This window comes from Lentinula edodes (genome assembly GCF_021015755.1).
Source record: "Lentinula edodes strain Le(Bin) 0899 ss11 chromosome Unknown C8R40scaffold_27, whole genome shotgun sequence".
In the NCBI taxonomy this organism is placed as follows: domain Eukaryota; kingdom Fungi; phylum Basidiomycota; class Agaricomycetes; order Agaricales; family Omphalotaceae; genus Lentinula; species Lentinula edodes.
Genome location: NW_025764333.1, coordinates 420,784 through 445,088, shown reverse-complemented (window position 1 = coordinate 445,088; position 24,305 = coordinate 420,784). Strand labels below are relative to the sequence as shown.

Here is a 24,305-nt window from a genome sequence, read left to right as displayed (position 1 = left end):
TTCAGAGTGGTGCTATCGGTGGTGGTTACGGGCCATATTCAGTGTGTATCACATTTTCTCTACTTTTATCAATTTTTTTGAAACTCCTCCAGTACAACCCCAACCAAGCGAGAGATGCAGCCATGTACAGTAACTCACGGTTCAGTGCTGCACCTTCGGAACATTCAGCATCTTCAATATCCGCCAGCGCTGAAAAAGCAGCAATACTAGCAACCACTGCCACAGTGCCCAACTACCTCTGGGACAAAGACCCTGATCTCGACGACGCTCTCCATAACCCAGATCCCGTCCGGGATGCCAAATTAGACCGTTCTTTTACGTTTTTTTCTGCCAGAGGCTGGGCTAATGCCGGCGCACTTTTTATCCTCATTCTTGCTATTATAACTCTTTTCGCTGGATACCCCATCATCGATAATTTCGCCCATCCACAAGCAACGATCACTGGTTTCAATCTGGGCGGAATCAACGGCACAGGCCAGATTCCAGATTTACCAGGAATGCCGTCTCTCATAGACACAGATACGCCGAGCTCTGCGTACAGTCGGACAGGAAGCGATGGAAAAACGTATAACCTTGTCTTCAGTGACGAGTTCAATAAAGAGGGGCGCACGTTCTACCCTGGTGATGATCCCTACTGGGAGGCCGTAGATTTACATTACTGGTGAGAGCTCTGCGTCTAGTCCACAATGTTCCGTTCTCAACAAGATGTAGGCCCACTGGTGATTTGGAGTGGTATGACCCTGGGGTAACATTGGTTCATTCTTCCACATAGTTTTTCCATTCATACTTGCTGTTTAGGCTATAACAACCAAAGGTGGTCAGCTTGTGATCACATTGACTGAAGAAGACAGTCACAATCTCAACTTTAAGAGTGGTAAGCGGTGTAATCCAATAAATCTGTGCTGTCATCCAATTTTACGCTGCCGCAGGCATGTTACAATCGTGGAATAAGCTTTGTTTCATGACTGGATATATCGAGGTTGCTATCAGTCTTCCTGGATCACACGATACTCCTGGTTTCTGGCCTGGTGCGTGGACGATGGCGAATTTGGTTGGTAAAATACATGACACTTCCTCTACTCTGCCTGATATCTCTTTGCATAGGGACGAGCGGGCTATGGTGCGACAACTGAAGGAACATGGCCTTATAGCTACGATAGTTGCGATCTAGGGACATACCCCAACCAAACCAACAAAGCTGGAACTTCGCCCGAGGGTGCTCTCACTGGAAACAGTGGAAACCCTATCAGCTACCTACCTGGCCAGCGTTGGTCAGCCTGCACTTGTTCCGGTGGCGATCATCCTGGTCCAAGCGTCAGCACAGGTCGCGGTGTACCCGAAATCGATATCATTGAAGCTCAGATAGACGTGAACAACGATTTCAAAGGTCAAGTGTCACAGAGTTTCCAAATTGCTCCATTCAATTATGACTACCAAATCGATAATTCGACAACCACCTTCTATGATGATACATTGACAGAGTTTAACTCTTACCAAGGGGGTCAATACCAACAAGCTGTTTCGGCACTTACATACATTCCTGACACGGCTTATGGAAACCAGTCCTTCATCAAGTACGGATACGAATGGTGGTCCAATCCCGACTCCCGATCTGAAGGATACATCACCTGGTACAGCAATGGAAAAGAGTCATGGACACTACCTGCTTCTGCTATCGGTGCTGATAGCGTTACTGAGATCAGCAATCGTTTGATTCCTGAAGAGCCTATGGTATGTACAAACATCAGATTAGATTCTCCTTCCTATCACTAACCTTCCCATCCTGTACATAGTACATGATCCTAAACTTGGGCATGTCCCCAAATTTCCAAGCGCAGGATTTCATGCACATGCAATTCCCGGCACAGATGCTCGTTGACTATGTCCGTGTATATCAACGCGCAGGACTTAAGGGCATGTTTACTTGCGATCCAAGCACGAGGCCAACTGCGGACTATATTAACAAGTTCAGTCCTCTTCATCCTTGTTCGATCTCATTACTGACATACTTCGGATGTCAGCCACATCACAGCTTATAACGATGCAAATCTCACTACATGGGCCGACGCAGGATACACATTCCCCCGAAACTCACAATACGATGGGTGCTGAACGATCACGGTCGTCTACTCTCTTTAGTTGACACTTAGCTTAGCATATGCTCTATAATGGCTGCTCTTCGTCGCACACTCCCTTTCATAAATTCCGACTTTACCCATATCCTTTACTGTCGTGTCCTCTCGCACATTTATCCTACACCATTTACACGCATTGCTGTACCACGCTTCAAGCTTCCTGGACCTTTAATGATTTCATGGATGGACTCGTTCAATCCCCTTTCATTTGAATGTGGATATTCTGTACTTAGGATCGCCGGTACTTAAATTATCTTACATGTAAGGCATGTACATACTAACCACGTCTAAACCACTGCGGGATTTACCGCGCAATAACCACCATCTATAATGAGTTCTTGACCATTCATGTAACAACCTGCTTTTGAAGCCAAATAGACAGCCGTTCCAGCCATTTCCTCAGCGCTACGAGAGTCAGTGTGTTGAGTGTTTCAGTGTAATGGAAGTGCTTACCTGCCATCCCGTTGCGCTGGAACAGGAGTGATACCTTTTCCAATCTTGTCTACTTCTTCTGCCGATATCGTATCGGTAGTCATTTCAGATGCATAGACTCCAGGAGCGATAGAGTTGACGCGAACTGGGATTTTCTTAAGTGCAAACTCGGTTGATAGCATCTTGGTTAAATGAGAAGCTGCGGCCTTTGCACTATTGTAACAAAACTGATCATGACGGATGAAAGTCAGCTTTTGTGTATCAAGGTTCATATCACATACATGGTCCTGTGCAAGCTTGATCACTCCGCTGATACTAGTGATATTGATGACCGAAGAAGTGTATCCTGGGATGTTGGATTCTTTCGTGCCTTTCTCCAACAGTCCCAAAAACGCAGTAGTTGTGAAGAATATCGAGAATACGTTTATCGAATAAAGATCGGACCATCCTTGCTGATCTTCCTTAAACAATGCGCTTCCGAAACTTTCTCCGTCCTTGACTTCAGGTGCATTGGGATCAGTCAGGAATGGCGACGTAGGCCCAACTTGTCCAGCACTTACAAAAGATTTAGCAGCAGCCCGGATATATGCATACAGGAAAGCTTACTTGTTTACAAGTATGTGTAATTTCCCTTCCTTCGTTTCGATCTCTCTCTTGGCCTGTAAGATGCTATCTTTGGACGTGACATCCATCGGGAGTCTAGATGCGGTATAGAGTAGAGTTTAAGCCCAAGCAGCAAGTAGAGCTTACGCGAGTATCTCTCCTTCTGTCTTAGGGGTTGTGTCCACGACCCTCTGTAGAACATCGGCACGGCGTCCAGTGATGTAGACTTTAGCGCCATTCGCAGCTAATCCTCTAGCAATCATATAACCGATACCTGTACCACCCCCGGTTACCATTGCAATTCGACCAGTAAGATCGAATAAGGCATTTGCTTTGAAAGCTATGTTTGCCATTGCGAAAACTACGCCGTAAACAAACGTAGGATGATTGAGCGTCTTCTTAACTTATAAATATCTACCGCTTCGCCGGCCCGCCAAGCTCGATTTACCGGACCGCCACCGACACCAGAATTGATGAAATCAACTTTATTTACCACCAAGTAGTTTACGAAAATCATCCTGACTTTTACCTCCCGACGTGGAGTCCACATTCGTCATAGCTTTTGCTTCAATAAATCCCGCTGAATTTATTGGAGTGGCAGGCTTTTGCTTATGACCAAGCCCCGCCCTAGGTTTTGATATCGTTTTCCGGGGAATAAACGTTCCGGCGCGACTGTCACCGTCCGGTTTGCGAGGAGCAGGAACTTCCGCAATGAGTCTGAGAGAAGCTCCGTTAAAAGTGATAGGTTCCGGTTGTAGAAGAAGTTTGCCCACATCCTTGGGAATTGAAGATCAGAAAAGCACTGTCGCCACAGAACGACTTGAACTCACAGCCGGACTTTCCAGCTCAACAACAGCCTCGTTAACATCTTCAAAGAGCTCCAAGCGCTTGACAGAAACGAACTTTTCGAACATCTGTTGTAGAACTCCTTCCTGTGTGCTCACTGGAAGATTTTTGACACGAATAGAGCGACTGGCGAGTTCTGCATTGCGTCCAAGACCACGCTCAGTATCAAATGTTCTACATTCCCTTAATTAATTACTGCCGAGGCCAAACCTAGAAAAACATTATTGAAAGCTCACCGTGGCCTTGACTTCCCGCGCGAGTCAGCGATTGTGATTGCCATCCGTCGACCTTTCAGCTCCTGATTGTTTGCGTCAAGAGCAGCGCGTGCATGACTCTACGAAAACATTCGTAAAAATGGCGGCGGTTAATGACAGATCCTACCTCATTTTCAAATTCCACAAAAGCAAAACCTCGAAATTTGCCATCATTATCCATTGCCATCCGAATGTCCTTTACTGGCCCAAACTTCAGGTTTCGCTGTGGTTAGCTACACTGCATGTTACATGGATGTTTTATTTCTTGCCTTGGTGAAAAGTTTCTGAAGATCATGTTTCGTGGTCTGCTTGCTGAGACCAGCAACGTGTAGTTCCCTGTCATTGGCATCTTGGTCCGTTCTCTCTTTTTTGCGCCCAGGATTAGAGATGAGGACATTGATGACCCGATCGGGCTCAAGCTCTTGTCCATGTAGCTCCAAAGAAGCTTGAGCTGAGGTCTATATACTACGTGAGTAAGTAACCAGGAGACCAGAGGCTTACAAGCCGCACCGGTGAAGTGAACTGTACATAGCAGAATCTTCTTGTGTTTTTGAATTTCTTGCTCGGCCATCGTACGTCGAAAATGGTACCGTACTGGGGGTAGTGCATGTAAGGCAACCGAAAAGTTTGATATAAAGCCACGAACCTTCCCAAATAGATTTCTGATATACGAGTCGTCTGCATTCTCGGGGAAGTTGGTGACATAGAGCGTGGACTGCCACGCCAAATGGACTGCTATTTCTTGCTCACTAATTTTTTTCTTGTCTTTTGTCAGTGCTGCAGGAACAGATTCCTATAATATAGTCAATTAGTACTCTGCTCTTCAAAAGCGGTAATGTCATACTCGATCCATGAATTCAACTGTTGCAACAGTAGCAGAGGATAACTTTGTGATTTTGACTTCACGAACACGCCCACACTGTAGACGATCAGCCGAAACTCTTACTCATTGACTGGTATACGCACATCCTTAAACACATTTGTCAACTCTTCTTCAGTAACGTTGTTGGGTATATCAGCGACAAAAACTGTTGAATTTTCGCGATCTCTGTAGATAAACACGCGGATTACAAACCGTGACAATCATCACTAAGTAAACACACACCTCTTCAAAGGAGCCGGAGGAGGTTCTACGTGACGTCTCTTAGAAGGTATCTTTCATCGTAAATAACAAGCCCCTACCGAGTTTGGTCTTCTTGTGGGAATTTTCATCTGTGGTGTCCTCAGCGGCCCGTTTTGTCCCTCTCGATCCATTTGCAACATCGACCTCCATGGAATCCTCCGTGGGTGCTGTTGCTACGAGTTCGGAAACAGGAGCTGGGGCTGCCTGGGATTCAGCGATCACTTGCATTGCAAGATGATTGGCTTTCTCAGCTTCCTGTGAAGACTAAGGAATACTCATAATACCAGGTAATTATGAGGACCTTACCTTTAAACGCCTGATATTTACTTGATATCTAGCTTTCTCTATCTTGTCCAAGCAAGCCTCGATTTGTTCCACTGACCCATGGAAGTGCTCAAACAACGACCATGCTTCCCAAATTGCTTCAGGCCAATCGATCTGCTTTGCAGCGATATCAGAAAAAACCTTACGAGCCTCATCGTGGCGGTCCGTTTTACTTATTACTGACGTTAGTTCTGTTGTGTTTGGAGTGATATTGTTGGACGAAAGACACACATTAAGCAATCAGTGTAGGAGGTCCACACAAAATAACTATTCTTGTAGTGCTTTACAGCTAATTGCCAAACAGCGACAGAGCTTTCAGGGACTCCAGCAAATCGATACTAATAACTCGTTGAAGTGCGACAGATGATTGGAAAGAAATACTCACTAGTTCAACCAAATAATTCTCTAACCGCAATCTGGGATCACCGGACTGAGCTAAAAATTCGATAAGTCACTGACAAAGCCATACATCGAATGGGCCCTTTACTTTTTCGTACCATGTCGATACCGCTTTCCAGAATTCCAATCAAAGTTGGGATGGTCTCATCATCTATGAGGGTATTAGCTCAACACAGGAATGGATGATACGCCGACTCACCAGAAAGTCCGAGGTCAATAAGACGTTTTTCAAATCCGGCACGAGCAAGTATCAAGGCGACTAACTGTTCGATATTCTGAAGCAATTGAGGTACTTCACAAGCTTGCACGAAGAGAGCTAACGCAGACGTTCAACATGAAACATGGTCAATCACTAGCAAATAAAACTAACCTGATACTACATTTCGTTCTTCTTTCATATGTTCTGGATCAGTATAACGCTCCTACACCATGAGTTAGAGTAGACTGGCGACTAGAGATGGTCTTTACATACGATGCACCGGATGTAACGAGCCCATATTTCTCCACATTCTGGCACGCTACGTACCGCCCGCTTGAAAAGGTCTACCTGTAAATCTTCACCGGTATTCAGCAGCCTCTGCAGAAGACAATCAGGAACATAAAGTACTCAAAGAATATTACGTACCAGCGCATCGCTGTAACCCACCCAAAATGCTCTCAAAGCTTCCTCGGAGCCAGGTTCTCCTTGAAATTTCCTCTTCGCAGCCTCCGAGATAGCTCTCTCATAGACGGCAGATGTTATGGCCAAGTCCGGATACTTCGCTTTCCGCTCGTAGGCTATATAGCGCTCAAAGGCCTCGAGCGAATTTCGACTTCGATTCTACCGGTAGAAATCAGGAGCCTGACCAGACATGTAATTAAAAGGACCCCGACCAATGCATCCTCATGAGGATCCCTGCGCTCGACCGCCTTCTGAATCCGAGATTTAACTTTTGAGGCCGCGACAAGCAGCGACTCGTATTGGCTAGCGGGTTTATAGTTAGTTGTGAACGAGGAGTATGCTTGAAAAGTATCGTCTGCATCTGATATTGGAAACTAATTCGTCAAGGTAAATTACACCTTCAGCAAGCACTCACGAGCGTGAGGCTGGCTCAGTCTCTCCAGAAGAAATGCCTCCAGATGTTCTACAAGCGAAGGCCTGATGAGGGGTAAGGATCTTCTTTCGAATATTTTTGATGACGACGTACTTTTCAGATGCGGAGGATGATTCAAGGATCCCCAACTCCCAGTCACGCAATAGGTTCCAAAGAAGATGGCTCTATCGAGAAATACCAAGTTGGCGACAAGCAGATTGAACGATGACAATTCCGTACTTGCGTGATATGGCCAATACCCTTATTGACGATGTCCGTCACTGCCGTCCTCGTCCATTCCTTCGAAAACAGCTCTCCGAGTTCATCTGGTTTGATTGCTTCATCAGAATAGTGTTCATATCGACGGAGAATAAACTCTATGTGGCGTTTGAGCACCGGGATAGCTGGAATTATCTAGTTAGGTGTAGGGGTTATCTGGGGGACGAAATTTCGCGCTTACAGAGATAATCTGCCTCAGCGCGTTGGTATAGGGCAAGAATTTCTTCAATACCATTTACCGTGTCCAGGTTGACCGAACGCTCCTTTATATCGAGTAGCTCCAGCCAAACCTCATCCCCGGCTGCAAAGCAGTTGGTGAACATTTCCAGAGCTGATGCTGATGCTGCTTCTGCTTCCAATCCTTCGAGAGACTTGGCAAGCCTAATATGCTGAACATGCACAGAGAAGTCGCGGGGGTTATCTGCAAGTTGTTCGAGAAGGCCAGCTAAAGCATCGAGGGATGAAGATTCATCCATTTATGGCTGGTTAAACTTCAATGTCCAAGGTTACAAGGCTGGCGTGATAGGCGTGATCAATGATCACGCGATTCCGCGTTACGCCCCTAAGACAGCTCGATGGTCTGTAGCCTAAAATTAATTCATCAACCACGAAAGGAGGCCCAAGGAAAAAACAAGCATAAATGTAGTGGTATAAATATCACTCCTCAAAAATTGTGTCTGTATCCTGCAGCAAAAGTCTCACTCGGGTGTGAAGTTTGTCTTCACCAAATAGCGACGTGGAACGCTATCAGCCTGAGCGCGTCCTTGCGAAGACTCTCATAAGTGAGGAGACATTTGACATCACGGTAACTCGGAAATGGTCGTCTCTTTGCATCCCAGTGATAGGTTAGTTCTTTGGAATACTATATTTTTGATCCCAAATAACTTTCACAGTGCATAGAATGACGAGCTATTTCACATATCTTCGCATCCGAGTCCATAATTTGGTCAGACTGCGAGCAAGAAATGTACACCTACTAACATTACTATTTCGACGTAAGTGCTGTACATGTGCTTACCTCCGACGAAGGAGAGATCTATCTCTAATGATCTCACTGGGAAGAGACCAAGGGTAAAAAACAATGAAATCAAACGAAAATAGGCTGTTCTTAGCTTATGGATGTAAGTATGGTCTATCACCGCAAATAAATGCACCAGGAAGTGTTCCACCACCGCATGGAGGGTGGGGGTGTGAGGAGGAAGCCTGAAGACGAAGCCAGCAAAGAAATTTGGGGTACTGGTCCAGAAAAGAGAAGGTGATTTCGGTGACTTCGGTAAAAATGACACGAGCGCGATGTGCGGCGCAGTCTACCTGCTATGAAAACCTGCTCCAATGTGACTGGAACTAGAACTTCTCCTTTCCCTTGAAATCTGCTCAGGTAAGGGGATAGATCAAAATTGGGTTTCTCCGGCTGGCTAGAGCTGTGTAATCTCGTCAAAGCGAAGCCACGATCTCCAGCAGTTGCTTCAAGAACTGAAGCTAAATACACCTTGAGCAGATGGTACATTGACAGACTCATCATAGATAACCTGAAAAAATATCTTTCACCATATGTCAGATACGGTTTTGATTTCCTATAATACTCACTCCACGAAGTTCAAGGAATGTAATTTCCTCGATATGTACCGGAACATTACTGCCAAATTGCAGCAACATGAATATCACCTTGAAAACTTCGGTTTGCACCCGGGACTGCAGCGCATGAAACGGATCCATTGGACGAACTTTTTACTTCTAGAAACGCAAAGTGTAGGACACTCGTAATTGGGGTTCAGAGACAAATGCGTGGACACAGGTCGAAGGCAATCTCCTATTCTTATTCTGGATATCGAGGAATGGATCAGAGTACACACAAGGGGAACCTACTATGTACTGTTGAACTACCCGAACTCGGGACCACGCCCTGAAATCCGGTGCCACAGTCGAAAAAGCCGGGTCCCGAATTTAATCAACACTGGTCAAGCTTCCACTTTCATGAGAGGCATCAGTATCAGCGACGCTGGTTCGTTCGCCGTGGTCACTAACACCATCACTGTCTGGCCTCCCCACAGGGTTCCTGAAGAATGGGGACGATAGACGATCATGATCATTCAACGAAAAAAGACTTTTTGGTGAACCTTGCGTCGTATGACGTTGAGCAATAACATGACTACAGATTGATCATCAATCACCATTCATGAATGTGCCGCTGAGCGAATTGGAAGCACGCTTGAAATTTGGAGGAGACGCATGGGACAAAGGCGACGATCTCCGAGGAGTTTCTTGGGATGGAGAGATGTAATCCTCGTCCTCTTCGTTCATCTGATAGCGGTCCGGGGTATGTGACCCAGGAACAGCGGTCTCTGGGCCTGACGCTTCCGACCAGGACTCGTACTCCATGGAAGAGGAAGGCTTGGCGTGAATGGGTAGTGGGGGCATAGTTCCGCGATTGAGATTCTCCTGATCGCGCCATTCCGCTACTCTACTTAGTCCAGACTCGACATGCACGTCAGCAGGAACGAACAGCTGCTCTTCGTGGTAATCATCTTCCTCTATAAGTTCGGGTGGCGTAGAGCCAGGTACATGGTCAGGATCCGGAGGAGGGATACGGTGAAGTAAACCGAAGCTATAGCAAAAGAATTAGGGTACGGACTGTCCTAAAGAATGATACTCACCCAAATACACAGCCCAATAAGCCTTCACCACCCCAATGCCGGTTTGGAACCAGAACGACTTCGCGAAGCGCGCTATCGTCCGCATGAGAGATAGGCTTTTGGAATAACCGAAGGGGTACTTACTCGAAATCATGGGAATACACATATACCCGCAGGGGTTTGTCAATGTGCTATAACGAAATGGTTAGAAATATAGCAGAGCCATGATACAAAGATACGCACTGCTTCAACTAAATCATAGAAATCATTCTCAGCACTGAGCACACCTCCAGACCATCCTATGATGTAATCCCCGTATGGAACAAGTCCAGCACTTTCAGCTGGGCTCCCTTCTAAAACGTCAAGGACATGCCAGACGTTATTGGCGTATTCCGGAGCGCACATACGCATGCTCAATCCTAGTAACGAAGGTTGTGCATTCGAATCGTTCTGATATTCTTCAGGCGATAATTGGGACCATCGCCGAGATGGAGTGATCGGAACCACTACATAGTATAATCAGTAAATAAAGTCGTCTTGCTGTAACATCAAAGGACGCGCCTCGGGTATCTTGATTTTTGCTACTCCATACAAGTAGATTGAGAACGCGTCCTTCGTGCGCTTCAACAATCGTCTCAAGCTCGTTAACATCAATGTTACTGTGAGATGACAGCGAATCTCCTTCGAAGCCTACGATGAAGTCGAAAAACGGTTCGATATTCGTTTGGGATGCTGGAGAAGAAGGGGTGACCCTGAGAACGTGGAGAGCTTGCGAAGGAGAGTGAGCCTCAGAAGTCGACTGTGAGGCACCCATGCACGCAGGAAGTTGGCAGTGTATAAGCTTCCAAACTCCAGGGTAGTCGTAAAAAATCACGGATCGAAGCAGACGCGGACGAGACACGTGGCGATCATTAATATTAAATAGGGGCTTTATCATCAAGGTCCCTGGTTCAAAGACCGCTACCTATCTGTTTTCTAGTTCACTCCCAGAATAATCGGACATTCACTTATCCTTGCGAGCTTCAATCAGCCGCCATTTCCACTCTAACTATAACTAGTTCTGGCAGGTCCTGAATTTTTTAGTTTTACGAAAGCCAAATGATTATGAAGGCTGAATTGGAGGTCCAACGAAGCTCGATGGAAGTTGCTGCGGTATAGCCATATTGTGGTAGTCTGTGGCCAGCAGGATTATCCACAACGCACATCGGGAAGCTTGCCACCAACGAGAATTCGGGCCCGTTGCAGCTCATTGTACATAATCTGCATTTAGTAACGTTTACTTTACTATGTAGTCCATGATGTAGTCAAGCGGATCGCATCAACCTGAAAGAAAGTTTGAAGAGCGGAACCGATTACATTCAAAACTCTTAGCCATATTTACAAAGTTTTTCCGATAATATTTACCTGTACGGCCGTGGACATTCACGAAGCTTGGCACCTTCTTAATTTGTTTGGGTTGTTTGGCTACATTCGTTGCTCAATGGCATTACCATGTGAGCTCCACCGGATAAACTGCAGTACACGGTACACTTCGAAAATCATGAGCAGAAGCCTGAACATTCTATAATATAATTTAAATGTGCCAAGTCGGTGGAGTGACCTAGAAATTGGTACATTGACTGAACTAGTGACTCTGTAAAGGTTGTCAGATGCTTGATAGTACCGCGTAGTTCGAAGAAGGAGGGACTTGGAAGGAAGGGTAGCAAACATTCGAAAAGAAATAGCCCCCGCACCATACATTTATACAAGGTTTGTTTAAACGATTTTTGGTCCGAGAATCGAGAAGCTTTTACTATTCTGTTGGGTACCATGTTGTTGGGGTAAGTCAATTGCTTTTTTTTTACCCCGCAGACAATCCATGGTCTCGCCGAAAAAGTACCGTTCTACGAAGATCCACAACATGGTCCTGGAGAATACCAGACGCGAGTCCTGCCGTCGACTGAATCCAAGCAGATAGATCCCAAGATATGGATGGGGAGGAAGAAATAAAACAAGGCAAATACCGCAGCGCATTACAGCTCGAAAAAGGCGATGGAATGAATTCGCCCGAGGAGGAGATTCTATGCCTAGATTAGTTTGATACTCACAAACGTAAATATTTCACGGAAGGGTGGTAATTGTTTGACCTTCACTGGATCAAAATTCCAAGTATTGCGGACCCGGATGGAAATCAGTGCCACTACGTGGCCAGCACGTTAGCAGAAATCGGATTGGGAATGGTCTGCAGCCCAGGAACTTGAGGGGGTATCGAAGGATCAACGCTTTTCTAAAATCATCAGTTCGGAATAAGGACGCGAGGGGGCTACGCCGTTGGTAAATATGAGCAAAGTCCATTCGAAATCTTCAGTGCTAGTATAATTTCCCAGTTACAGCAGTCTACAGCAGTACATTAACACTCTTAACGTCGTAGTAGCGATTTCGAAAATGGCAGCATCGTAGGGCTGAAAGCAGCCTGGAAGCATAGACAGGAAAGAAATAAGTATCTTGGGAAAAGACTCAATCAATGAAAATTTCTGGAGCGGGCCGACATGCCCAATGACAAATCGTTACGTACTCAAAATTTTGCAACCTTCGCGTCGTTGGTGAAGTATCTGTTGCACGACGGGCAAATAAATATTGGCCCGAGACAAAATCCACGTCTTGCGGCATGCGGTGCGTATTCGACTCCCTCTCTCCTTTGCTGCACTAAATCATTCGCGTCACAGCTGACTTATGTTTCTGTGTCGCCGCCCTTTGCTTCATCGACTGTACACCTTGCAACCAAGATTAACACCAGGATTACCGTTTCTCTCAAATCGCGCCCATTTTTCATCCACATATGGACTACCGAACCCCCATCCTAATACAGACGATTCAGCTTCTTCCAGCTCGGCTGAAACGAAAGATGTTGGAACGCGAACATGGACTCCTGTCAATATGACTTTACAAGAATACATATCTTCCCGGCCCAAGGCATGCCACAAGGTGCACATAGCTACATTGCTTCGCCTTCTGAAAGAAGCTGTCAAGAGCAATAACAAACTTGCGGTAGGATACGTTGCTGCCGACATATTACACCTACGCGCGGATCCGGAGCGAAACCGAGCGCTGCGACACCTTATTCTCGACACCGAACATAGGCTCATTTGGCCTAATACTATCTTGGCCATACTTAACGCGCTTGCATGGGGTAGTCAACTCGACAAGTTTACTGACTACCATCTTAAAACGCTTGCACATCGCATTACGGTCGAACGTGAACGGACGCCTTTTGCTGGTGATTTTAGTGTCTTGTTGCACTCCAATATTATGCGCAGACTTGAGCTGCTCCATCGTGTTCCTGTTGGTGCAAGGTCTGTATCATATGAACTGCCGGACATAGTTGAGGCTGCATTCGAGCTTCTGTCCTATCTTCTTTTGTTGAAGAATGAGAGTTTGATTCTCGAGCTCTTTCAGGCGCTCACAGAAAAGCTCTTCATTCCCCCCGAGGCCGTACAACAGGCGCCTACCACTTCGACCGACTTTTACTACATTGTTTCGGTGACCCTTTCCCGAGCATGCTTGTACTGGTACAAACGTGGTCTCGCTCATCGCCTACTTCTCAGATATCTTCCCTCCGGTGTAGATCTGACGACTGCTATTCGACAGAAAAACGCATCTCTAAATTCTCCGACTCCGTCGCCGGCAGATGAACAGTCCATAGAAGAACCACAGCAGTCCCTAGATCCCCAATTACTTGACCTCATCACTGACACCTTATACGCGACTCTCCGGAATCCCAATCTTTTCGAGCTCGAACTCTGTGTTGATGTCATCTCTCGAGTTCATCTATTAGCCCCCATTCAAGGCGGTATTATTCGCTTGGTTTATACAGCCGCTACAGAATGTAACTCTGGCAATGTTGCTAGAAGACTGTATGCATTCACACGCGAGCCTGCTATCGAAAAAGAACATCATTATCCTGGTCCCCAAGGTCGAGCAATATTGTTCCTGATGGCCTTTCTTACCCAAGAGAAGGGAAACACTCACTTGGCCCGTGTTCTTGCAAACGAAGTCGTAGAGAATGATACATTCCTTCCAGTTAACGATAGGCCCAAGTTTCTGACTCTGGTCGCCAGCCAATCGTTTGGGAAGGCTACCCGAACACTTTGGGAGCGATACGCAATCGGGAAAGACAAGGCATCGGTGGTTGGTTATAATGCTCTCTTAACCCGTATTGTGAGGCTCTTCACGCGAATGGCCAGATTGATTGAGGCAGATCTTCCGGACAACGGCGAGGATGCATCTGATACGTTGCAAAACGAACAACTCGGTGATAGTTCCATTAATATAGGATGGGAAGTAAATCATGCAGGTAGCAACCACGAAGCATCATCCAACGCTTCACAGCGGAGAGATCCTAATGGCAAGCCCAGTGTAGCTGAACTCAGTGAGCGTGCCAAAGACATCAGACTTTTCGTGCAAAGGGTCATAGAGGCTTTTGTTCAAGTCCATGAACCACTAGCACATGCTAAGCATGCGAATTTATCTTCGCTGGCGCGAGTTTATTTTGTTATTGGAGATTTTACCAAAGGCTTCGAGGTCTTTAGAAACCTCATTCGTCGTCGTGAAGTTCCGGACTTACACGACATCAACATCGGCCTTTCCGCTCTTGCTGAGCATAATCCTCGTAGCGCTGCTAGAATGATTGAAGTCATGACCCAGAGGGGAATTCAACCCAACTCAGTTACGTTCGGTACGGTCATTCATCAGGCACTAGTTCACGGGGACATGCAACTAGTGGGGGACTTGCTTCAACTGGCACGTCAGGCTGGCAATATTCAACTTTCCCCTCAGGGACTATTTTCACTTACCCGTGCGAGTGTCATTCTAGAGGATGGTTCCGGTACAAGGAAGAATGCGCCTTTGAAGGATGCATTAGAACTTTTCAAATCTTTACCGGACAATGGGAGGCTTTCGTCTCCGGACATGGGGAAGTTTATGGTATTTGCGGCTCTTCGGGAAGGCGAACCTGTGTTGGCCTTCGAGTTTTGGAAATTGCTCTTAAAGTATTCCTCGGAATGGGATGACCAGGAGCAAATCTTCGTACGACGCCTCTTACGACGAAGTATCATTCAGACTCTAGGTTCAGGAATGTCAAGGTCGAACATGCTTAACCAACTTTGGGAGCGACCGCCATATCATGCTATGAAGTGACAAGACGTCTGCAACCCAAATAAAGTAATATATACACTACCCCATAATTCATTCGCTCATAATAAACTACAACGTATGGGACGAAGGGAACTATGGTTCACGTGGAGGAAGGTTTAAAAAGTACCGAATCGGATTCGGGTGTTATGTCCTGTAGAAACTTGATCATATCAGAACGAAAGTGGAAGGCATTGGGCGACTGGCCAGATGGTGAGGATAAGACCGGGATTTGCCCGATACGAAAAGTCATCACGGGGCTCATGGTTGCATGATGAAGTTTGCAGTTGGATTGCTCAAAAGACAAATACATTTTAAAAACCCAGAAGAAGAAAATTGTTTGTTGATATATAAGAAGTCCATGTTACCGCCTGTTCCTTGAAAAAAAAACCACAGTGCTTGTCCAGCCCAATTCTCGATAACTAGAATATGCCTGCTGCTCGTCCAAAAAAAGAATCACATTCGACCACGCCTCCTTCAGATTGTCAAAACAATGAACCCAGAAGGTAAGCATTCCCACGATTCGTTCACCCCTAGCTTTGTTCTTCCACTACGCGGTTAACCTACATACCTATGATGTTGTTATTTTATTTTCACACTGCTCTGCTTGATGCTGACGGGCTTTCCAGAGCAGAAGGGAGATCTCGTCAATCGTGTGATGCTTGCAGAAGCCGGTTCATATCTTTAATCTGTGTCCAGGTCCTCCTCTAATATGATTGTCAAACAGGAAGGTTCGCTGTGCGCGCGAAAACTCTGATGATCCCAAGCAGTCATGCAAGCATTGTATCACTCTCGGTGTACCTTGCACATACGAATACCAGCCCAAGAAACGCGGTCCCCCAAACCTGTATGTTGTTATGTTGTCACAGGTATATTTCATGTCAATCTCCTTCCAGGTATCTTCGGCGTCTCCAAGAAGCTGCTGCTGCTGCTGCGAAACTACCGGAGCCCGCTGCTGATTCAGAACTCTCTGTTTCCCCCGTATCTACTAGCCAGTCTGTGGTTTCGCCAAGCCTGGGTCCGAAAAGCCCATTCTCGGAGACACCGATCAACACAAGCCCGACTATGTCCATCCCTTCCATTGCAATCTCACCCTCACGGTATCCCATAGCCGCTGACTCATTTCATGCCCACTATTCTTCTACCAATGGCAATACGATTTCGTCGCCCCCCTTCACCAATGATTTGTCCCACTCTCCCAAAGCCGAAGAGAATTCCACGTTTCCTGGTTCCGATTCCTTCAACACGTATCCCTTGTACAACTGGTCTTATAAACAGCATCACTCGCCGTCCACGATCCCTCCCCTTTCTTACTATTATCGTCCTCATCGCCTTGAGGAAATAGCGCCTCGAGACACCATTTATCTCATTATTGCTTTGTTTTTCGATTTTGTTTATCCGCTCACTCCATGTGTTCATAAACCTTCCTTCATGGCCGACTTGCATGCCCGACGAGAAGAACGAGACCCTCTCTTTTTTGCTCTTGTTATGTCAACCGTAGCTTCGACATTGGTGCAGGTTCCTCGATCATACCTTCCTATGGAACGTCCTGTGGTCCACAAATTAGCACAAGTAAGTTCCGCCATGTCAAAGCTCTACTACGATCTAATCTATAACCGCTGCTTCAGACATGTCATGAAGCTAGTCGACATATATCAGTGGCTTCGTACGACCCTCCGACCTCGATGCATGTCGTTATACGTTACTTGTATGTATCATCACAACATGCTCTTACACTTAACTCAATTCAGAATAGCGACTGCGTGTATCATTTCTGCGAGGGGCACGATGCTACACAACACGCAGCATTCGGGGAGGCTGCGCACATTGCTGTCACGCTCCGCATGCACGAAGAGGCCTCTTACGATGGTCTCGATCCCATAGAATGTGAAGTTCGACGGCGGATTTTCTGGCTTCTTTTCGGTGGTAAGAGCGTTTAACTGTGTTGTCGTTACAAAAATTGAATTCACATGTACAGCCGATAAATCAATGTCCATCCTTTTAGGAAGACCCATTTGTCTCCGAGACGAGGACTGTTCCGTGCACTTCCCGAAAGAGTTGGATGACGAGTAGTAAGTACACAGCTTCTTCTGTATGAACTTGCCTCACAATTCACCCGGTGTTATTTCGGTTTTCAAGTATCACTCCCAGTGCCTATTTACCACAACCACACGGAAAAACTGCTTTGGTGTCGGGTTTGAACTACACGTCTCGGATTTTTGCCCTCCTCGGAGAAATCCTTGTGCGGATCAGGGTAGACAAGAGGTCTCCACCCCAAGGACAATTCGCTACCGCCCGGTTGGAAGAGGTGCAGTCACTACACCAGAGAATACTAGGTGCTTTGAGCCTTGCCCCCGAACCGCTTCGTCTCAAGCCTGTTCTCTCACACTCACATCTTCCCCCGGAATATGGAGGAGCAGGGTTCCGCAAGGCGACTTTTGACGAGGTCAAAGATTTTTTCGACAATCCAAATGCCTCTCGGGCCAATGCGTTAAATCCCTTCCTCGTGATGCAAGCGAACCTCTACGTGACACAGGTATGCTCGATTTCATTTGATTGACCATTTACCGAATTTGACTTGTGCTATGTAGCAACTTGTCCGTTTCGTCATTGAGCAGTATCGCGATGAACTTTTGCTCTCTTTGCAGGGCAGTCTCGACGATCAGAAGATGGCTGAGGATCGGGAAGCGGTTGCCAGCGAATTGCTCAATATCCTTCATAGGTAACGTCGCTGTTCATGTACTCGCATGTCAGATGATGAATAACCATATTCAGCATCCCCATTCAATCGATTGCTACCAATGGACCCAGCTTGGTTAGTCCCTGTAATTCCTTTTTCCGAATTGTTCCAATCAATATACTTGCAGGTCCACAAAGTACGATTTGTAGCATCTACCCTGCTTGATGCAGTGAAGAAGGCAGAGATTGCACCTGCCTCAGCGGCCCGCGCTCATGCGTATCTTTGTATGTTCATATGGTTCGCGATCATGGGACCTTGGCTCACGCCTCACAATCAGGGGATTTCCTCAGCATCCTATCCGAAATTGAGAGGAATTATCTGTGCGCAACCAGTGCTTGTCTGCGATTGACCTTTCTCTAATTTTTTGTTTGTAGTTTGGATGACGATCGCGACGGTACTTCAAGCGGAGACGGAATGCCAATGATTGGCTGAATACACGAATCTGACAGCATCGTCCTAAATATTTATCATTCATTGGGATGCTAACCCTCGATTCATGGGTTTGGGTTGTAAAGTTAAATGACATTGTATCTTCCTAAATGCTTTCTGTACCTGTTCTGTACCTATACCCCCATTATACCCTCATCATCAAACTTATTGCTTACTTGTATTTGACAAATCTGCTTGTCTCTCTACTTTATTGTATCAACATAGCTACTAGTACTACTACTAGCAACATGGGTGTTAAGCGTAACGTGCACAACGTGCACGTGCTTATAAGTTATCGCGTCCTTGACTCTCAACTTCATTAAAATAAACATTCCTCAGTCTCCATAATCAAAACCTTTGCGTCCGAGACTCCACTCGAACTGGGAAATCTTACTGACAGCAAGGCAAACTTCAGTTTGGACGTCATCTAGTACGATGGCTTCTGGTGAATTCACAGAGGAAGAGCAAGGCCGGTACGACCGACAAATTCGGTTATGGGGTATAGAAGCGCAGCAGAGGTAAGAATATGTTCGACGCGGTACTCAAAACTTGTTTTGTCCGTTTTCAGAACATAGACCGGTTTTGTTGACTGATCGAAACGATTAGGATGCGTAATGCTACTATTCTTGTGGTCAGGCTTAGGGGAACTGCCACAGAGACCATTAAAAACATAGTGCTAGCGGGTATTGGGAAGCTGATTCTTGTAGATGCGGACGATGTAGAAGAGGAAGATCTTGGTGCGGGATTTTTTTTCCGCGATGACGATGTGGGGAAAAAGGCGAGTCCTTCTTTTGCCACCCATGCACCGGAGATTTAGTGGAGAATATTCGGTATCACATTTATCCAGAGAGTCGATGCGGCAAAGGCACGAATCGAAAACCTGAATCCACTTGTGACCGTTGAAACCGTCCCAAGCTTCAATGTTCTGAACAATCAAAACTTTGAATCTACTGTAAATGGTGTTGACCTCGTTTGTATTACAGAATGGGACCGTGATGATCTTGTGAGTAAATCAGAGGTGTTTTACACAGTAGCACCGCTAATATCCGTCTCTCAGATTCGCCTGAATAACATATGTCGTCGGTCGAGAAAACCATTCTATTCAGGAGGAACCTATGGTCTTTTAGGATATATTTTCTGCGATCTACTAGACCATAATTACATTTCTCCGTAGGTCGCGCCGTTACGCCCATGCTTTCCGTCGCTCATTGATACTAGAGATCGATCTTCACCTAAGGATGCTCCAAAGAGCATCCAAATGAAAGTATCATATCCATCTTTACAGGATGCATTACGCCATCGATGGTCCCTTCTTTCCAAACGTCAGACGAAGGAGCTCAATCCAGCTTCGGTATTCGCTATATTAGGCGAGGAACATTGTATTAATCTCGCGATTTTCGAAATTTAATATTCCACCCAACAGCTCTTTGGCAATTTCAATCGATTCGAAAGCGTCTTCCTATCGGAGCACAAGATGTTGGAGAGCTTCAACAGATTGCAGACGCTCTAGTTTCCGAAGCAGATGTGAACAAACAAGTCATCACGACGGTACCTCACAGTTTGATTGAGTAAGTCTAAAAGCCCAGCATGCTTCAGACGAACTTCTTGATGACCATTCCCAAGATCCGTAACGATGACAGCTGTACATGAGTTTTCACCTGTCTGCGCCATCGTTGGTGGTCTGCTGGCCCAGGACATCCTGAAGACGCTTGCCGCCCGTGAGCCTCCTATCGCTAATTTCCTCACTTTCGATGGGAACATAGGCGGCGCATCGGTATGCAAGTTATCCATGTCATGACGTAGAATTCCTACATCACCTGAGTATAGACAATGTGTATACTTTGCCGTTTTGCTGCTACTCGTGTATCTTCCTTCAATGATCCCTCTCGATCGTCCGGGATAAGGCGGGATACATAATCTCATCTCTGGTCAGATTCCTGCTCCATGGGATCCAGCAGGTTAGTCTGAAAATATAGCGAGTCGGAGCATATAAACCAAGACCGAGCATATCTTGATTTTCTATGGAAGTTCAAAACTGCAATTCTTCATCAAACTTCCCACATAACTCGGGAGCTGTGGCGTATTACTCTTGCCCCATTCCTTAAGCTCACCATGTTTACCGCAATCAAGTAATCGGGAGAACGCACCAAGAAAAGACTGAAAACGCAGATACCGTGCGACGCTTCTTCACACTGGCACAGCTGAAGCGAGGATGACGAGACTGAATAATCTCACTGACCAGAAAGACTTCGATGTTGTTGCCGAGCAAGATCAAGCAAGTTTCTCTCTCCCTCTCCGAAGACGAACACGTCACAGCATTTATTTTAGAAATCTGGAACGATACGATATTTTTCAAGTCATCTATGCATCTGAATCGTTCATAGGCATTTCTCATGACCATGATTACGAAGAAAGACATAGATGTACTGCAGAAATACAGGTGTCGTTTTGGTAAGAAATGCACTTCAAGCCTCAGGTACTCCACAAAAGAAACTTCGCCGGTTTGCTTTTTGACTTCTACATACCCCCAATTCCTCCACAAAAGATGATTGTAGGGCCCTATTTCTGCTACGCGTGAGATCTTTGAATCGTTGGAGAGAAAAAACATATTTCTTGCAAACCTCGAGTCAAAGCGTCGGCGTCGAACTTGATAACGACACTCCCTGACCCTCGCCGTGCCCCACTTCACGGTCATAGGGTACCAAGGTCGTTCCCTTGAGAAAATTTTCACGATCGTATGAGAACTTGTTGAGACACGACGTTCATCTCCAATTTCTTCATTACTGGGCGGTACATTCTTTCCTTACTATATGAGTTTGACCAGCTGCGTTGCTTACCGCTACGTTCCTTCCCAGGAACTGAAGGGTTTTCTTTGCTATTCTCAAACAAGATAACGTGTCGTTCGAAGAATTCCCTCTTCAAGTATAACAGAGTATAACGCCTGGTTGAAGGGAATAGGTTGACAGAGGTTGACGTCAAATTTCCTTTGCACAATGCGTAGTATCATGGCCACAGTCTGGCTTGTTAATAACTAGGGGTGATAATAATAATATATATTCATCTCAATGAATTTAACAATGCCATACCCTCCATTGGATTGTAATCAGGAGTTTGGGAAGGTAGAGGGAGCAGAATTAGGCAGAATTTCAGCTTTGGAAGTTCGGCTTAGTTCGGCCGAATCAATGCTAATCACATCACGGGGTTGCGCAGGGACTTCAATTTGAACAATCGATTCAACGATTCAAATCGCCGTGGCCGGATGGTCTCTCATCTGCTGTTGCTTCTCAGGAATTCTCCTTCGTGCGACTGTCGAATGCCCGAGCGCAGAAACCGCCGCAATATCATCTATCTGAACAGCTGACCAGCTCTTGAACTAGTACAAGCTTTGCCTTTTCCCCCTCTCACCGTCAGGTAAAAGACAAATATTCTGAGCGCTCTATGTACTACGACTGTATAGTTGTGGGATCCGGTAATGCAGGGAGCTGTGCTGCTCTATCAGCAAAGGAGAACGGCTGCCAAAAAGGTATGTATGCGTCTTAATCGGTACTGTGTTTCTACTCCAAATCACTGAACATCTTCCCCCTCTGTAGTACTACTTGTGGATAAATGCTCACCAGACTGGGTCGGAGGCAATGGCTACTTCACTGCCGGTGCCTTCCGAACCGTCCATAATGGCTTAGATGATCTGTTGCCCATCGTTCAGAATGTTACACCGGAACAAGCTAAGCATATCGATCTGAATCCATACAGTCATAAAGACTTCATCGAGGACATAATGCGGCTTGGCGGAAGACGGTCCGATCCAGGTTTAGCTGCCTCAGTGGTGAACAACTCCCGCGATACTGTAGATTGGCTCGCTGGACATCAGGTCCCATTTATTCTTTCTTTTAACCGCCAGGCATACGAAGTCGATGGGAGACAAAAATTCTGGGGAGGATTGGTTCTCAGTGTCTCTGACGGGGGCAAAGGTCTGATTGCTGCTGAACATAAGGCGCTCGGAAAAGCCGGAGTCGAGATTTGGTTTGACTGTCCATTGGTGAACCTTTTGATGCGGGATAACGCTGTCTCCGGAGTAGTAGTGCGAAAGGATGGGTCTGAATTGACAATTGAGTCCCGCGCAGTAATTTTGGCAGCCGGGGGTTTTGAAGCAAGCTCAGAGTTGAGAATTGCTCATTTGGGCGTGGGCTGGGAAAAAGCAAAGGTACGAATGGGAAGTTATTACTCACCTTAACTCCTAAGAACTGATTTGAAAACAGGTCCGAGGCACCCCTTTCAACACAGGTAAGTTGATCGAATGCTAGTGGTTCGTTCGCTATCAGCTCCTTGTTAACGATGCTATCGCTCTTCGGAGGGGATTGCTTCGCCATCGCTCAGGGCGTAGGGGCAAAATTAGTCGGGGACTGGGCCTCATGCCATAGTACAACCTGGGACTTTAATGCACCTGAAATTGGTGCGAGAGATCTCACGAACCAATTCACAAAATCAGGCTATCCATTAGGCGTCATGGTAAATGGTAATGGCGAACGATTTGTCGACGAGGGCGAAGATTACAGAAACTACACGTATGCCCGTTTTGGGAAAGCAATACTTTCGCAGCCTGGAGGTTTTGCTTTTCAAGTCTGGGATTCGAAGATGCTCGATATTCTACGGAAGGAAGAATACGGAGATGGAGTCGTCGAGAAAGTATACGCTGACACCATTGAAGATCTAGCACGCAAACTTGCTGAAGTCGGGTTGACGGACCAAGTGAAGTTTATTGAAACTTTTCAAGTGTACAACGCGGCTGTTACACAGCATAAACTAGAAAATCCTGATTGGCACTGGGATCCTGCCGTCAAAGACGGGCTGTCTACACAGTCTTCCCATTTGTCGCTTTCTCCACCCAAGTCACACTGGGCAGAATCTATTGACAAGCCTCCGTTCATGGCTGTCAAGGTTTGCTGTGGAATAACATTTACCTTCGGTGGTCTAGCTATTGATCCTGAATCAGCGTCAGTTCTATCTGAGTCAGGACCTATACCCGGATTGTTCTGTGCTGGCGAGATGGTTGGTGGTCTGTTCTATAAAAACTATCCGGTATGTCGATGTTACTATACCAGCATTTGACCTTGAATGAGCCTGACACTCTCACAGGGAGGGAGTGGGCTATCTGCTGGCGCCGTGTTCGGGAGAAAGGCAGGAGCTTCCGCGTCCAGATGTAAGAGGATCATGTAACATTTAAGCCTCTAAACTCTAAGGGTCCAACCCTCTCGGACGCAAGGTGTATCTACTGTATCATACGTGCCATTTTTGAATCGATAACGAACGATGAAAACTTTTTGTACTAGTTCTAGTTCATGGTTGCTCGGATCCCCTCTTTCGCAGTGATCGATCAAGCGCCCAGGCGCGTTGAGAGGCGTGAGAATTAGTCAAGCGATTATGACGTCATGACATTGAATTCATCTTTAGTACCTTTTGTTGTCTAAACTTCAGAACACAAATATTGGGATGGCCCACATTGATGTTGTAGACCTGGTTGACCAACTCAAAGAACATCGCCAACATGAATCAGAAATCGAAAACCACAACGAACCTCCAGCTCCTCCTCAGGATTCACCACATCCATCTCAAATAGATTTACCCCACAATCATGCTCATTTTCGGTCTCCGCCTACAACTCCTTCTATGAGGACTGGTCCTCCACGATCTCTTTCATATGTTTACTCCTTGCCCAACTCTCCTGCCGGCTCGCGTGCAAACAGTAAACTTGAGAGCGGCGAACCGAAGCTCACTAACCACGAAGAAGAAGAAGGCAACGGCTTTCCATTTTCCGACAGCCAGAATACTCCGTTTCGTGGTGCGCTTGAAACTGGAAACGGTTCCTTCT

The 24,305-nt window shown here is 46.2% G+C and overlaps 8 protein-coding genes across 8 annotated transcripts; 5 read left to right on the top strand and 3 right to left on the bottom strand.

Moving 5' to 3' along the window:
* Positions 1–122: 122 nt before the first annotated feature.
* Positions 123–2,112, top strand: C8R40DRAFT_1161823 (glycoside hydrolase family 16 protein; the record flags this gene model as incomplete). Its single annotated transcript, XM_046230173.1, has 7 exons — positions 123–661; positions 712–745; positions 799–874; positions 930–1,051; positions 1,105–1,731; positions 1,794–1,966; positions 2,022–2,112. The coding sequence occupies 7 exons, from the start codon at positions 123–125 to the stop codon at positions 2,110–2,112; spliced, it is 1,662 nt and encodes a 553-aa protein (XP_046084331.1).
* Positions 2,113–2,422: 310 nt separating this feature from the next.
* C8R40DRAFT_1161822 (uncharacterized protein) lies at positions 2,423–7,944 on the bottom strand (the record flags this gene model as incomplete). The annotated part of the gene is made up of 28 exons (XM_046230172.1): positions 2,423–2,540; positions 2,589–2,794; positions 2,849–3,122; positions 3,174–3,266; positions 3,318–3,531; positions 3,664–3,946; positions 4,001–4,190; positions 4,253–4,350; positions 4,398–4,481; positions 4,540–4,728; positions 4,781–4,864; positions 4,917–5,063; positions 5,115–5,189; positions 5,237–5,318; positions 5,376–5,400; positions 5,453–5,648; positions 5,700–5,889; positions 5,949–6,055; positions 6,103–6,152; positions 6,205–6,267; positions 6,316–6,432; positions 6,487–6,538; positions 6,589–6,693; positions 6,742–6,936; positions 6,990–7,138; positions 7,245–7,374; positions 7,430–7,593; positions 7,650–7,944. The coding sequence occupies 28 exons, from the start codon at positions 7,942–7,944 to the stop codon at positions 2,423–2,425; spliced, it is 3,975 nt and encodes a 1,324-aa protein (XP_046084330.1).
* A 2,058-nt stretch (positions 7,945–10,002) lies between these two features.
* C8R40DRAFT_400672 (GRASP55/65 PDZ-like domain-containing protein) lies at positions 10,003–11,408 on the bottom strand. The gene is made up of 4 exons (XM_046234938.1): positions 10,663–11,408; positions 10,345–10,607; positions 10,246–10,292; positions 10,003–10,194 (listed from the first exon to the last, which is right to left on the bottom strand). The coding sequence occupies exons 1-4, from the start codon at positions 11,036–11,038 to the stop codon at positions 10,119–10,121; spliced, it is 762 nt and encodes a 253-aa protein (XP_046084329.1). The 5' UTR covers positions 11,039–11,408; the 3' UTR covers positions 10,003–10,118.
* C8R40DRAFT_1114457 (uncharacterized protein) lies at positions 11,392–12,590 on the bottom strand. The gene is made up of 3 exons (XM_046228518.1): positions 11,840–12,590; positions 11,506–11,734; positions 11,392–11,424 (listed from the first exon to the last, which is right to left on the bottom strand). The coding sequence occupies exon 1, from the start codon at positions 12,112–12,114 to the stop codon at positions 11,857–11,859; it is 258 nt and encodes an 85-aa protein (XP_046084328.1). The 5' UTR covers positions 12,115–12,590; the 3' UTR covers positions 11,392–11,424; positions 11,506–11,734; positions 11,840–11,856.
* A 79-nt stretch (positions 12,591–12,669) lies between these two features.
* C8R40DRAFT_399934 (uncharacterized protein) lies at positions 12,670–15,488 on the top strand. The gene is made up of 2 exons (XM_046234935.1): positions 12,670–12,753; positions 12,807–15,488. Exon 2 carries the CDS (start codon positions 12,814–12,816, stop codon positions 15,274–15,276), a length of 2,463 nt encoding a protein of 820 aa, XP_046084327.1. The 5' UTR covers positions 12,670–12,753; positions 12,807–12,813; the 3' UTR covers positions 15,277–15,488.
* C8R40DRAFT_399935 (fungal-specific transcription factor domain-containing protein) lies at positions 15,489–18,714 on the top strand. Its single transcript, XM_046234936.1, has 13 exons — positions 15,489–15,776; positions 15,900–15,944; positions 15,998–16,117; positions 16,167–16,842; positions 16,899–16,978; positions 17,027–17,196; positions 17,249–17,342; positions 17,410–17,806; positions 17,862–17,992; positions 18,046–18,085; positions 18,138–18,234; positions 18,288–18,330; positions 18,385–18,714. The coding sequence occupies exons 1-13, from the start codon at positions 15,700–15,702 to the stop codon at positions 18,440–18,442; spliced, it is 2,028 nt and encodes a 675-aa protein (XP_046084326.1). The 5' UTR covers positions 15,489–15,699; the 3' UTR covers positions 18,443–18,714.
* A 16-nt stretch (positions 18,715–18,730) lies between these two features.
* C8R40DRAFT_1114452 (uncharacterized protein) lies at positions 18,731–20,446 on the top strand. Its single transcript, XM_046228517.1, has 7 exons — positions 18,731–18,957; positions 19,046–19,217; positions 19,287–19,442; positions 19,497–19,609; positions 19,658–19,806; positions 19,863–20,007; positions 20,063–20,446. The coding sequence occupies exons 1-7, from the start codon at positions 18,875–18,877 to the stop codon at positions 20,235–20,237; spliced, it is 993 nt and encodes a 330-aa protein (XP_046084325.1). The 5' UTR covers positions 18,731–18,874; the 3' UTR covers positions 20,238–20,446.
* A 1,102-nt stretch (positions 20,447–21,548) lies between these two features.
* Positions 21,549–23,797, top strand: C8R40DRAFT_1114444 (FAD binding domain-containing protein). Its single transcript, XM_046228516.1, has 5 exons — positions 21,549–21,962; positions 22,030–22,640; positions 22,696–22,720; positions 22,791–23,515; positions 23,573–23,797. The coding sequence occupies exons 1-5, from the start codon at positions 21,878–21,880 to the stop codon at positions 23,651–23,653; spliced, it is 1,527 nt and encodes a 508-aa protein (XP_046084324.1). The 5' UTR covers positions 21,549–21,877; the 3' UTR covers positions 23,654–23,797.
* Positions 23,798–24,305: the final 508 nt, after the last annotated feature.

What these genes read in the sequence shown, in the direction of transcription:
- C8R40DRAFT_400672 (XM_046234938.1), bottom strand. Translation starts at nt 11,038, where the DNA reads ATGATAAAGCCCCTATTTAATATTAATGATCGCCACGTGTCTCGTCCG. An exon ending in CAAAAATCAAGATACCCGAG is followed by an intron (nt 10,608 to 10,662) that starts GCGCGTCCTTTG and finishes TATACTATGTAG; the next exon opens with TGGTTCCGATCACTCCATCT. An exon ending in TCTATGATTTAGTTGAAGCA is followed by an intron (nt 10,293 to 10,344) that starts GTGCGTATCTTT and finishes ATTTCGTTATAG; the next exon opens with CACATTGACAAACCCCTGCG.
- C8R40DRAFT_1114457 (XM_046228518.1), bottom strand. Translation starts at nt 12,114, where the DNA reads ATGCGCTGCGGTATTTGCCTTGTTTTATTTCTTCCTCCCCATCCATAT.
- C8R40DRAFT_399934 (XM_046234935.1), top strand. Translation starts at nt 12,814, where the DNA reads ATGTTTCTGTGTCGCCGCCCTTTGCTTCATCGACTGTACACCTTGCAA.
- C8R40DRAFT_399935 (XM_046234936.1), top strand. Translation starts at nt 15,700, where the DNA reads ATGCCTGCTGCTCGTCCAAAAAAAGAATCACATTCGACCACGCCTCCT. An exon ending in CGAACCTCTACGTGACACAG is followed by an intron (nt 17,807 to 17,861) that starts GTATGCTCGATT and finishes TGTGCTATGTAG; the next exon opens with CAACTTGTCCGTTTCGTCAT. An exon ending in GAAATTGAGAGGAATTATCT is followed by an intron (nt 18,331 to 18,384) that starts GTGCGCAACCAG and finishes TTTTGTTTGTAG; the next exon opens with TTTGGATGACGATCGCGACG.
- C8R40DRAFT_1114452 (XM_046228517.1), top strand. Translation starts at nt 18,875, where the DNA reads ATGGCTTCTGGTGAATTCACAGAGGAAGAGCAAGGCCGGTACGACCGA. An exon ending in GGTATAGAAGCGCAGCAGAG is followed by an intron (nt 18,958 to 19,045) that starts GTAAGAATATGT and finishes CGAAACGATTAG; the next exon opens with GATGCGTAATGCTACTATTC. An exon ending in GTACCTCACAGTTTGATTGA is followed by an intron (nt 20,008 to 20,062) that starts GTAAGTCTAAAA and finishes ACCATTCCCAAG; the next exon opens with ATCCGTAACGATGACAGCTG.
- C8R40DRAFT_1114444 (XM_046228516.1), top strand. Translation starts at nt 21,878, where the DNA reads ATGTACTACGACTGTATAGTTGTGGGATCCGGTAATGCAGGGAGCTGT. An exon ending in GGAGAACGGCTGCCAAAAAG is followed by an intron (nt 21,963 to 22,029) that starts GTATGTATGCGT and finishes CCCCCTCTGTAG; the next exon opens with TACTACTTGTGGATAAATGC. An exon ending in TGTTCTATAAAAACTATCCG is followed by an intron (nt 23,516 to 23,572) that starts GTATGTCGATGT and finishes ACACTCTCACAG; the next exon opens with GGAGGGAGTGGGCTATCTGC.